Source organism: Mesoplodon bidens, assembly GCF_964165515.1.
Source record: "Mesoplodon bidens genome assembly, chromosome: 4".
Classification (NCBI taxonomy): Eukaryota; Metazoa; Chordata; class Mammalia; order Artiodactyla; family Ziphiidae; genus Mesoplodon; species Mesoplodon bidens.
This window is the reverse complement of record NC_138160.1, coordinates 108,741,268-108,755,259: the sequence shown is the minus strand read 5'-3', so window position 1 is coordinate 108,755,259 and position 13,992 is coordinate 108,741,268. Positions and strand designations below refer to the sequence as shown.

Below are 13,992 nucleotides of genomic sequence, written 5' to 3'. Positions count from 1 at the left end.
CTAAATAAACACAAAGTTCATATACTCTTTTATCTCAAGGAAGTGAAAAATAATATGGTTCTTCTCTTAACAGGTGCTCAAAGAAGCATTGTTAAGAGTTCAGAAAGGACAATCAGAGAGAGTGCATTGGTAGCACTCAAGAAACTGAAGAAGGACTTGAAACTTTACCTAATGAAAGGCAAATGTTACACATACACATACAAACATACATAAAACTGAAAAAATTCAATGACAAAGGTTAACCTTGAGGAAATCACAAATCACAATGTCTGAGGACAATAAATAATGATTGTAAAGAAGCAGAAAGGTAGTGAAGTCAGCAGAAAGGTTGTAAAGAAAGCTGAAGAAAGGAACTGAAAAAAAGCATAAATATAATATTGAAAAATTTTCTAAAAGAGATAAAAGCTTCAGTTTGCAGTTTGGAAGGCACAAAAGTTCAATAAGAAAGAGAAGATAAGGAAAATTTTGTGAGCATGATAAAACAGAATAAGCAAATATCTTTGTTAAAGGGAATATCCTAACTGGTCTCAAACTTCTGTAGAACAACTCATAGACCAGAAAACAGTGTGGCAGTGTCTACAGACTTCTGTCTTTGATTTACACATATGTAAATAAAAGTACTTTAGTTGCTCTGTAAAGAATCAACTCTGGGGGGCCAGAGTGGAAGCAAAAAAAACCAGTTAGAAGTTTCCTGCAGCAGTACAGGTGATATATCATGGAGGTTGAGACCAGAATAGAGGCAGAGGGCCAAGATTTGAGATATATCTGGGAAGTAAGCACTTGTTACTGATGGAATGAAGTGAGACAAGTGAGAGGATGCCGAGTTTATCTCTTAGGTTTCTGACTTTGACATCGGGATAAACAATGATGACATTTGTTGAGATAAGGAAGATTGAGACAGAACCATGCTCTGTTTTTTTTTTGAGTTCGGAGTCCTACAGGTAGTAAGTTACCAATATTTGTTTGTTAGGATGATCATTTATTCAACATTGGAATTTCGTGAATACATGAATAGGTATTCTGGCCGAATCAAACCACATTGAACGGTTGCCAAGACACCCTGTATGTCTTAGGCTCCAGTCAGAGACAGACCTATTCTTCAATTGTTGTACTTAAAGATTGGCATTTGTTTTTGTAGAAGTAGAAGTACTATGAATGAATATCTGTGGAGTGTAGAATAAGAACTTAAATTTTAAAAATGTATCTAATTTGGGGACAGGCCAAGTTAAAAAATCATGCACTATTAATACAGTAATAGGAATTGGTCCTTAGTTCCCACAGATATAAATTAAATGAACCATTTTTATATGCCTGTAGCACTGGCACATATTTTTTCACATTTTAATGTCAACTAAAAATAATATACCATCTAATGCTAATTTATATAATAAAATCAGTTTAATCTCTTAGGGCAAGTTTATTTGAAGAAGTTGGAGAATAAATGAGTTCATAAACTAGACTTACTATTGCTTTGTTACATTATTTATAACCTTAGTAGACATAGACTGAAGGGATTATATAAGGTTTAAGTTTCAAAATATTCAATTTTATTCTGTAAAATCCTTACATGTGATTTGAAGTTATCCAGCATTTAAAGAAATAGTAAGTTTGTGCCTGAATTGAAGGGAGGAACAGAAACCCATCTGTATAACTTGGACAGTGGAAAACTAATCAGACGTTAGTAGTTCCTTATGCTAGCACTTGGAAGATGCAGAAACTCTTGCATAATTTGGAGGTCTGAGGCTGGCTTCTTTTGTTTTTATAGGGAGCACTCATGTGTGCTTCTAGGTTCATGTTGATTATTTCTATAAGATTTCTTTAAAATTTTCTTTTTTATTTTAGTGATTAACTTGATCTACCCAAAAGAAATTAATTCTGTATAGCTGCTCACTCTAGGGTATTTCAAAAATAAAAGTTTATTTTTTTCTCGGAAAGTACTTTTTAGGCAATTACAAAATAAACCCTGTAAAGTCAGATTGCTTTTTCCTTTGAAAAATTACTGAATCGACTAAATATGTAGTCAAAGCTTTTATGAATAGTATTAAGGGATTTATAGGTTTGGCCTCATTTTTTAGCTTATACCGATATATTCTTTCTCTGATTTATCTGCCAGGAAAAGAGGTTTCTAGGGATGTTTTATACCACACTGTAATGAGGGTAGAAATGTAGTACATTTTTAAAATAATACAGTTTGAAATGTAAATTAAACTGTTCAGGATATAAACCTCCTGTCATGTATTTCATTCTAGTTGCTTTCTGTTTGGATCAGCTATCCTTTAATAAGACAATGATATCTACGTTAATTTCAGGATAAAAATACTTTGGACTATTGTAATTAGTTTTATAGACAGATAGTTAAAGTGAGGAAGAAATAATAAGGATGCTAAGCTCTTTTGTAAACTTAAATTCCCTAATTTACACACTAAGATACACCAAACTTGTGGGCTTACCAAAAAAATAATAGGATAAATAGATACTGACATAGAAATATATCCACAAAATATTTTTTTTTTTTTTTTTTTTTTGCTGTATGCGGGCCTCTCACTGCTGTGGCCTCCCCCGCTGCGGAGCACAGGCTCCGGACACACAGGCTCCGCGGCCATGGCTCGCGGGCCCAGCCGCTGCGCGGCACGCGGGATCCTCCGGGATAGGGGCACGAACCCGTGTCCCCTGCATCGGCAGGCGGACTCTCAACCACTGCGCCACCAGGGAAGCCCCCACAAAATATTTTAATGGAAAAAAAAAAAAAATGCAGAACAACACATACAGTGTGATCTTATTCTTGTGAAATAAATGGACCACCACTCTGAATGTGTGTATAAATAAGTCTAAAAGAACAGACTACTAACTTATATCAATGGCTATCTCTTTAATTTTCTATTTTTCTGCATCTTTAATGTTTATTACAATGAGTATATGTTATTATGTAATTAAATATGTAATATTAATAAATCTGTTATGTTGGCCTGTCAGTTTGACTAGGTAATGTAAATTTGCATAAGCTTATATATTATATTTCCTTTTTATACAGTGTTCATCATAACAATATACTGAATTACCTTTTACACAAAGAGAAATTAAGGCAAATTTACATAGATATAAAATGAAAGATTCAGAAACTCTAAATAAAAGAATTTTTCCCAATCTCCTATAATATATTAGCTCTATTTTTTTTGCACAGGCCCTTTATCAGGTTGAGGACATTCCCATGTATTTCTGGTTTACCAAGATTTTTAAAACAATGAATGAGTGTTGAACTCTGTCATTGTTTTTTTCACATCTATGATATACTCATATGTTTTCTTTTCCTTAATCTGTTAATATGATGAATTGATTTATGCTTGAATGTTGATACAACCTAGTTCCTGGGATAAACTCCACTTAGTCATGATGTATTAACATTTTTATATATTGCTAAAGTTGACTTGCTAATAATTTTTGTGTGCCTATTCCAAAAAGATATTCTTCTCTTGTTTTCCTTCTTATGATGTCTTTGTCTGGCTTTGGTTTCAGGGTGATGCCAGCTCAATAAAATGGGTTGGGCAGTGTCTTCTCTTTTCTGTATGAATTTGTGTACAACTGGTATTGTTTCTTTCTTAAATGTTTGAAAGAATTTAACAGCAAAGCCACCTAGACCTGAAGTTTTCTTTGGGGAAAGATTGTAAACTATGAATTAAATTACTTCAATAGATGTAGGTCTAGTCATATTATCTGTTTGTTCACCTGAGGTGGTGAGAAGTTGGAGGATGCCAAGTGCCCATTGCCAGGAGAGTAAACACACTAAGTGTTCTGCAGCAAATCAAAGCAAGGGATTGGTTGCCCACATAACAATATTGTAGAAACAAAATTCTAAAAGAAAAAATCAAGAAACGAAATGAGATCTTTAACATATACCATTTATATAAGTAAAAATGCATGCATACAAAAGGATCCTGACTCCTCACACCTCATTCTCATGAGAACAAGCGAGCATCTTCTGTGCATTCAAGAAATATGTATGTACAAATAGACATAGATATTCTGAAAATCAGTGATATCTATATTGAAAATACTTTCTTCTTACAGATGTTGATGAATGCCAGGCTATTCCTGGGATATGCCAGGGAGGAAACTGCATCAATACAGTGGGCTCTTTTGAATGCAAATGTCCTGCTGGTCACAAGCAGAGTGAAACTACTCAGAAATGTGAAGGTAAGGGTCTCTATTTTGAGGACATGTCTAATGGTTGACTCTGAATCCAAGAAAAACATGACTTCATTTTGAGTTTTGGAGGATTTTATCACAATTGTAATTATTTATTTTAATATGAAAGTGAAGGAATAACCTTAGAGTAGTTTTGTATTAGTTTGTGTAATTAATGGGGTTGATTTGGAAAAAGAGCCAATGATCATTTTACATTTGTTATCTCAGGTTCTATGTTGTAGTGAGAACGGGAGTAATCCAGCCATTTATATTTTTTCCTTAATGAAATAGTTTTCTATTTCACTTATGAAATTATATCAAACATTAAAATTGGGTAGAGACTAGTTCCTAGGAACAAAGAGAGTGTTTGATTATAGGTGAGAAGGCACAGCCACCGATTGATGAGAGTGGTTGTGACATTTCCATTAATCATCCAACAATGTACTACTTCTTAGTTGAATTGGAATGAGCCTTTTCTACAGCACGTTTCGTCAAAACAACATATAGAACCAGGACACAGTTTGGCGAAAGTCAGTGCAACTCTATTTGCACTTGTCTATGTTCTTTAGGAAAGGGGGCTATTGATGTAATGTAGGCACCACCTGGAGCCCTGAATCCAGTCGTCTCTTTCCTTATTTCCTGCCCAGGCAGCCAAATCCATTTAACCAAAGCCCAGAAAAAATTATGTGATTTAATGCTTGGGATTGGTGGGGAATAGTAGGATTGGAGGAAGTGGTGATTAGAATTTGAAAGCTAAAGGTTTTATGAAGCCTTTACTTTGTGTCTAAGTCATGTTTATTTGAATAGGTCTTAAAAGTGAGTATTATCAATTTTCTTTGGGTTATAGTGTTTCTTTATGTAAAAGATCAAGTGGTATTTCCTTACATAAAATTATTTAGTGTAATTGGTGGCATAATATATCTGGAAAGACTATAAACTGTTGCTACACTCGGTTACAGGTTTTGAATTATAGTCAGTTTACATATAGTTTATGTAGTATCAATGCAAAAGTGTTGCCATAAGTTTAAAGTTACTGTTTGTTCTAAATAAAAATATGATGATAGCAATTACTTTTGACCAACTGTCATAGGTAAGATTTTAATTTTTTATGTGGATTACAATGAATGTAAAATATAGAAGTACTAAAAGATTTAGTTTCAAATGATGCCCTCCCTATTTCTATTATAGCACATTTTATATTTCTGTTCATATGGCAATGAAATTCTCCAAAGAAATCTTTTTTAGTTTGTAAGTTACTAGATCTGTTCAGAAATAAGAAAGGTAACTCTAGAGCTTTGAATATGTCATTAGGGGAGTGGTAGCATTAACAAGAAACTGCAAAGTCAGCTTAATAACTTTGAAAAATTGTGTTATTGATTTTTTTGTATGTGTATTTGTTTATTGACCATCTCACTTCAACACTTGAGTAAGATCATTGCGGACAAAAACTCTGTCTTGGTTCATGCTGTACCAGAGAGCCTGGAACAGTGCCTGATATATCGTAAGCTATATTGATTAATTGGGAACAGGCTAGATAATAAGTTAAGTTCTTTTACTTGGGTTGAATGTCCAAAAGAAAAGAAAATACGGGGCCAGAGTTGAAATTGTATTTGGAAAGAGGCCAGTGATCTTCATGATGGGAATTTTTCCTTCATCTGACTTTTTTTTTCACTTTCTTAATAATCTTATTTTACTTTGGTTGCAATTCAAAGACCAAGAGCGCAAACATTAAGTGCAGTTTAGCATTTTTAGATTTTTGTGTCACTGTCCCTATTTGGTCACCTGCAGGAAATGCTTTTGAGGTCAGGAACCTTCACTCTCTATTTAAAAGAAAGAGCTGTCTTCTGCTTGTTCATTGGGATATCTTCTTAACTAAAATCTTATCCTAAAAGGCTTGTTCTACTGGAAGTTTCAACATATATAGTTTATACTAAAATGAAAAATAAAAATGGTAAGGGAGCATTCATCTCCTAATTTAATGTTTGAAACCTGTGACTCTGTATCTATCAGTGAGGCCTGTTTTGTTTCACATCATTAGTCAGGTGGATTCTTTTTTCTTGTGTTCAGTTATAGGCTACTGTCCGAGCAGTGAATCTGAGTCCAAAGCAGAAAGGAATATATGTTTCTCTCTCTCTGTTTGTCTGTAAAAGAATCAGTTATTTTCCCCCATCACTAAGTTAGTATCCCAGATTCAATAAAACCTCTCATGTCTACAAAAGTCATGTCTTATTTCTCCTGGGCCAGATTGGCTACAAAATCTTTTCTTAATTCTGTCATACAGTGGGCAAAATTATTCTTTGGTGGAATAAACTATTTATTCACATCCAGAAAGAAAGTTGTTTCAGTTATTTACTCTTTTCAAAGATTCATTCATCTAAATGTCTGTTTAATTTAAATGAAGAAGAAAAGCAGAACATATCAATATAATATGAAATGGTGTATCAGAAGACTGTCCACATTTTTCTTTTTTATAATAAAATATGTTATTTTGAATTTCAGTCCACTTGGATAAAGCACAAGTAGGTACCACATGTCCTTGCATGATCCCTCCTTCCAGACTATACCTTCTCTGACATTCCTTGAGCTACTTATTCTTTCCTGGTTTAAATGGAAGGCAGGAAAATAGCATCATTGTATTGGAAAGTTTCCCTTCAGTGGCCCTTTACATGTCAAATAGTTGTTTGTGATTTATTCTGAAGAGTCTTCAGCTTTGCTCCATTACCACAGTATTTAGTTGTTTGGGATTTGTGACAACAAATGTATTTACTTATGCTCATGAAACTCATGAAAGTTGTTGGCACAGTATCCTTAGCTGCTGTTCCAACTCTGATAAACCGTGGAAAATAAACGTCTGTGCTAAACTGAAAGGTACTTACTTTTACTCATATTACCAAAAGTGTATTAACTTTAAAATAAATAATAAATAAATTCATTGACTATTTCTCTCAAAGAAAACTACATATTAAAAATTGAGATTCAAATAAGGGGACTGTAAACATTGGAAAACGTTTTAGGTCATTAATTTAAAAAACACAGAACAATCTTTTAAATCTTCTTAAGAAATTTGCAACACTGTAGTTAAAACATAAATCCCCTCTCCCTTAAATAAGAAAGCCCATGCTGCTAAACTCAAATCTACTTTCTGCTCTCATAACAAATAAGGTATTCCTCTATTACAACACTTTTTATTGTGCATTATTAGTAATTTTTTGTCTGAGTCTGCCTGCAGGTAATTTGCACCAAAATAACATATTAATAAAAGCTAATATTTATGGAGCACTTAATTTATTCTCGACTATACTTAAACCACTTTACATGGGTTTTCTTATTAAATCATAATACAGTGCTGTGAGGTTGGTTACTATTATTAACCCACTTTACAGAAGAAGAGACTGAGGCACAGAGAGTCTGAGTGACTTTTGCAAGGTTTAATGGCTAGGAAACCATGGAGCCAGGGTTCCAACCTGCTAGATTCATTCCAGAGCTTTCACTCTCAGCAAGCTCTGTTGAGCAAGCAAAGGTGGGTGACCGGGCAGCACACACTCCAACCCATGGACTGTATTTACAGGGGGAAACTCACGAAGACAGCAGCAGCAACAGGGGTACCTGTTTGCTCATTGCATTCTGTGGTCATGCCCTGCAATCCAGCAAGGCCAGAGTTAGACCCATTTAAGTGATCCTGGTACTGGCTGTGGAGATTTTGCTATATTTTCTATTTATTAAAATGAAAGTTTATTATGTACCACTGTGCTAAAATAACCCATTCTTTATGACTTTAGAATTGAAATTGCAGGGGAAGGAGAACAACAGTAGGGAAAAGTGGAATCGAACTAATTCTGTCTTTATTCACAGAAGGGAGTCAATAGCAGAGGTCTAGAGAAATTAATTGTAAAAGAGGAAGAGGTCAGGGTGTTAATACAATGAAGCTGATTATAATTTGCTTTTGGCAAAAATATAAGTATTATTTTAAAGGGTGTATGTGGTAGTTGTATTGTGAAGAAAGATGTTCTTAAATCATCTTTAAACAAAAAGCTGCAAAAATCCTGGTCATCAACTGCAAATGAGCTTCCTGGCCCAGTGAAATCACAGCTGATGCAGGAGTCAAAACACAGGCTGCTCATTTGTAAATAGGTAGGTTAGGACTTTTAAAGTAGGAAACAGGTCAATCTAGCTCTACTTTATGGTGATTGCATTTGTCTATTTCAGGATTTCTTTTCTCTCTACACACACATACACACACATCTACCTACATATCTATGCTCCCTCTTTCTCTCAGTTGCACAGAATTTTATTCATCACAGTATTTGTTTCATGCCATAATCTCACTATTATTCCACCCAAACCCTGCTTTCTTTTTTTCTTTGATTCCCTATCTTAAAGTGTGGAGCAATTTCAGAGGCTTCCACTTGGCCTTCCTCACTATAATAGCTCTTGCCCTACAGGCCAAGCGCTGTCTGTGCCAGTTGTGCCAATTAATAGGTGTGTTCTGACTAATTAGACATTTGAGGTCTTGGGAAGTGAATACTGGCTGGGTCCATTCACCCAGTGGACCCACTGTAACCTGAACCTGGTCCAGAGCTTCATTCATTGCCTGGCTCTTCTGTATCCTCATACTAATGTGGGACCATGATGCCACCTCCAGGTGTCAGTGTCATTTCAGACCCTGTGTCCAAGGGTCCTCCCAATGTTCGGGTGTCGTAGACTGCTTTTTTTAGTTGCTTTAGATAATGTAATAAGCACCCATGAAACTACCAAAAATAAAAGCCAGGGCCAGGATAATAACCCATATCGATCATGGTGCTCCCTCAACCACACTTTGTATCCGGGTTCTACATTTTTCTGGCTTTTTTTAGATGGTTGTATTACACCTATAGATATTTCACTTATTATTGTTAGTTATTATTTCAGTTTTTAAAATTTTACAAAAAAATTTTGATCTGTGTGGAGCTTTTATTATAATGAAATGATTCATCTATATAGTTGCATGTTGTTCTAATTCATTCTTTAGAATAGGATATAATATTCCATTATGTGGCTTTATCTTAGTGTGTTTATCCACTTTCTCACTGATGGGCATCGTTTTCTGGTTCTTCCTGTTGTGAGTAGTGGTCACCATACTTGCAGACACACATATGCTGATTTTCCGGAGGGATATCTACCTCTCTTTTTGATCCCTTCATTTCTCAAAGGGTGACTCATTCACATTTCCACTAGGATTGATGTCTGTGTAGGCAGCTTAGGTCACAAGGCTTAGCATGCTGAGCCTTGTTTCCACCTACTGTTGTTTGATGCCTGATTGGGGAACAAAGAGCCTGACACTCTGCAGTTAGGGTGCCTCCCCCCTCATCCCAGGCCTGTGTGCTGCCTTTCAGAGAAGCATCTGCTGAGCGATCACTGAGCCCACTCTGGCTCACAGGACTAGACTCCCATCTTCTAAATTACTCCTTAGGTCTTTTCCTCAAGGCTTTGAGCTCATAATACAGATTAAGAAATCATACAGGAGAAGCAAAGATACTGCAAACATTTCCATATCTTGTTTTGTTTTTGTTTTGCACATGTTACAGTTTATTTATATTTTCCCACAGCATTAAGCATTACCTACTCTTTTTTTTAAATTGAGATATATACTTCACTTAGAATATTAAATTAGTTTCAGGTATACAGCATAGTGATTTGATATTTTTATAGGTTATACTCCACTTAAAGTTATTGCAAAATAATGGCTATATTTCTCTGTGCTCTACAATATATCCTGTTGCTTATCTATTTTATACATAGTAGTTTGTGTACCATACACCTATCTTGCTCCTCCCACCTTCCCTCTCTCCACTGATATTCACTGGTTTGTTTTCTATATCTCTGAGTCTGCTTCTGTTTTGCATATACATTCATTTGTTTTATTTTTTAGATTCCACATATAAGTGATAACATACAATATTTGTCTTTCTCTGACTAATTTCAGAAAGGATAGTTCTCTCTAGTTCCATTCATATTGTTGCGAATGGTAAATTTTCATTTTTTATGGCTGAGTAATATTCCATTATATCTTCTTTATCCATCATATGTTGATGGACACTTGGGTTGTTTCCATATCTTGGCTATTGAAGCATCACCTCCTCTTAAGCATAGCATTTTCCTGGCAACAGCCTTCAATATTCAGTCTCATTTTTAAGGCATATTAATAGAAGGGATGGAGCCTATAACAACCCAAACTCCTCCTTGAGAACAGGATTAAATTCTGGGCAAGGCCAGCACACGGACAAAGATTGCTAAAGCTCATCGTCCTAAGTTAACCTGATCTTAGTCCCCAGCCTCCTTCATCCCAGTTTCCCATACCCTCTCCCCTGGAAACAAAAGTATTAATTTTATAACACAGGGACAATAATGGAAACTTTATTTAAATGGAACTACTAGCTTTGAGAATTAAAGCCTGGCTCAACTTGCCATTGCTTCCTATGTGTGCTAAGGACATCCAACAGGGTCACTGTGTTTCTATCTCTCTCTCTCTCTCTTTCTCCCTGCCCCCCCATAGAAGGTAGACAGTGACATGTAATCAAATGAATAGATAGTAAAAGTTCTTTGCACTAGGAATCTGCTTTTCATGATGCATTTATCTTGGGAGGCAGAGCCTTGAGTGGCTTAGAAATTTTTTGCATATATATTAAGAGTTAAAATCTAAAATGGAAATCTGACGCATTTATGCTTTCATAACCATTTGGGAAGGGCATATGGACCAGGTTAGCAGTGGGGTTTTCAATTTTGACTTTAGAAGCCCCCCATGTGTCTCATGAATGGAAATGTCACATCCAAGAAAGTGAGGCCAGCAGGCAAGAATGATAGGAAGTCCAGAGGAGCAGCCAAACAGCAGCCTGGGGCTGACATTTGAGGCAAAATCAGCACATATCACTTTCTAGGGTATTTATCAGAAGTTGCCAGTCTAAACTCTTTCAGCTTCTTCCCACAAATGACTTCCGCTATTAAAATGCATGCATTAAGTTACTTGGGCACTACTTTGGCAATCTTAGGCAACTCACAGCAATATTTCATACTGAGTTACTGAAGTGACATCTCTCCCTTAATTTAAACCTAAATAAAATGGTTTTCATGGAAAGTTGCACACATAGTTTTCCATGAAAGCCTGAAGGAGAAAGAGTTCTTTATTTACAGCATTATGGGTAGCATCATCATTACAGACATGAAGTCTGTGAAAAATACATATTCCAAAAGAAAATTATTTAACAAAAAGATATTCTTTAGCTTGTGATCTAGGTTTTGAATCAAAATTAGAAATATTCAGGTCACATTTTAACTTTTTTTATGTGATTTTTTTAAACATCTTTATTGGAGTATAAATGCTTTACAATTTAACTTTCTTTTACAAGAAATTTATTTTTTAAAGTTTTCATTCCAAGAACAAGAGGAAAATTGTAGAGAGAAATGACAATTTAAGTTTCAAGTACAACTCAGGAAATAAATGTGGAGAGAAAAGAGAGCATAGGAGCAAATAGTACAAGATTTGGGGCCCAAATGTCAGGGTCTGTGCTCCAGCATCATGTGGGGACTGTGTGATCTCAAGCAAATTAATGCCTTTATCTTTACAGTAGAGATAATAATGGTCTTTTCTACATAAGGTTTTTATGAGTATTATATAAAATAAAGAAAGCATTTGGCCTTTTTTAGGTCTTTGTTAAAGAAGGCAGGGATATATAGCACAGACAATTTAATTATAAAAGATTCGATAAACCATGTGATTTGAGATCTTAAAAAAATAATTGTAAAAGAGTTCTAATATAATGTTTCAGTTATTACTTGTAGTACAGTTTCCTATAAATAAACTATTTTAATCTTAAACAAAACAAAACAAAATTGACCTACTAGAGCATATATTTGCCTACTCTGACCAAAGTATTAACAAACAATGAAATGGACTCAAATCCATCATCATGATGAAGGAACATGGAACTGGGGATTTAAGATTATCCATTAATTCCTGACATCTCACCCAGTTTTTACTCCTCTAGCCCCAGTTTCACCCAAATTACAGAAATGGATATTTGAGACCCAGGGGACTTTTATTTATTTAGCATAACACAATGGTCAGGAAATTGTATTTTAGAGGATTCAGGGAAATTTTCCCAAATGGTGGAACCAGTGTTTCCCCAGTGCCATTGTATATTTAAATCCCTTTTTTAAAAAAATATGAAAAACATGGTAAAGTAATTTACCTGATTCTTGCAGTTCACTTTCTGCTGAAGATCACTGAAAAAATTGAGAGCCTGCAAAAAACCGTTCTCAGAGCCACAAAAGTAGGTGTGTGTTAGTGATAGAAAAATCTATTCTACCCTGAAATGAAAGGATCAGGTGAACAGTTTGAACTTTGACATTAGAAAAAAAAAGATATAAACTCAAATGTACTCGCTCATTTATTCATTTTACTAAATCATTGCTGTTTTACAGTAGAAATGTAAAGGCAATAATGCAGGCCAAAATAAACAAAATAAAATACTGGGTTTACAATATTCTCGATATGTATCTTTAGCTTCTACTGAAAGAGAGAAAGAGAGAGAGAGAGAGAGAGAAAAGCTATCTCACAAATTACCATGGCTCAGTGCCTGAAGGAAATTAGTCTACTCTAAAGAAATGTCCTGTGTAGTCAGGTAAAAATGTAACAAAATTTGAAATATAATACCTTGATCCATGAGTGCATTTTTTACAAGTGTTGTCAGTTACTGACCTTGTGTATACTACATTCACCACCCAGGCATGGAAAAATGTATGAAGGACTGGTGAAAATTTTTACGAGCTGCTAATTAATTTTAGAGCTTCCATTTTAGTCAAGATATAAATAAACAAAGCTGTGGTAATGCTTAAGCTGTGTTTATTTCATAGTCCCACATTAGGAATCTCTCTTTTTCTTAAATGTAATCCTTTCATATTTCAGTGTAAAGGGTTTCTCATCTATACTCTGCCTTTGCTAGATTTTAGTAAATTAATTATATTTAAGGATAATATGAATGATTTTGAAAATTTTAACTATAGTCTCCTGCTGTATTGGTCAAAAGGTCAAGTAAATTGTTTCTCCAAGTACCTGTTGTTTTACTTACTTCCAGAACACAACTATTTTAAGCAGCTCTTATTTCAAGAACACAAAATTTAAAATAAACAAACAAATGAATAAATTTAGTTATAGTATGTGCAAGTTTCTTTCAGTGTCATCATATGGATATTAGATGAGTTACTGTGTTTTCTGTTTAAGCTTTGGTTTTCCTGATGGACGGTGGTTTCATACTTCACATGTTAACGTGTCTTTTTCAGTTTAACTATGAAAGCTGTCTGAGGTATATTTTTGTTCCAGTCCAGCAGCAGCGCACACAGGACAAATGCAGGGCAAAGTTGCGGGTTTGTACAATCTAGCGTGGCTGAATTCTGGTGATTGGCAGAAGACAATTTGGGCAATGTTTACTAACAGCTGTACACCATCATACTAAATTTAGTATGGCTTGATTTAACCAGCTGTAGCTGATGCTAATCTGAAGCATAAACATATTTTTCAGCTTTAGGTTTCAACTTCCAAATTCTTGGAAATGCTACCAGGAGTATGTGACTATAAATCAAAATTTCCCTTCTCCAATTTGTGATAGAATATCATAATAGTTCATATCCCATAGAAGTAAACAGCTTTTCATTTTGTTCTTATATGTATTAGGGATTATGGTGAAGACTTTCTTCTCCAGCAAAATCAGTACTATTTGCTAGTTAATAAAAAATGAAAAGAGAAGATAATAAAAGTGATACATCCTTTAACATTTC

At 34.8% G+C, this 13,992-nt stretch overlaps 1 protein-coding gene across 1 annotated transcript in view; it reads left to right on the top strand.

The window, feature by feature from the left end:
* FBN2 (fibrillin 2) overlaps positions 1 to 13,992 on the top strand; it is a 235,335-nt gene that overhangs the window by 73,136 nt on the left and 148,207 nt on the right. Inside the window, exon 7 of the mRNA XM_081231423.1 lies at positions 4,066 to 4,191. Coding sequence (XP_081087549.1) covers positions 4,066 to 4,191 — 126 coding nt within the window. The remainder of the gene's footprint in view (positions 1 to 4,065; positions 4,192 to 13,992) is intronic.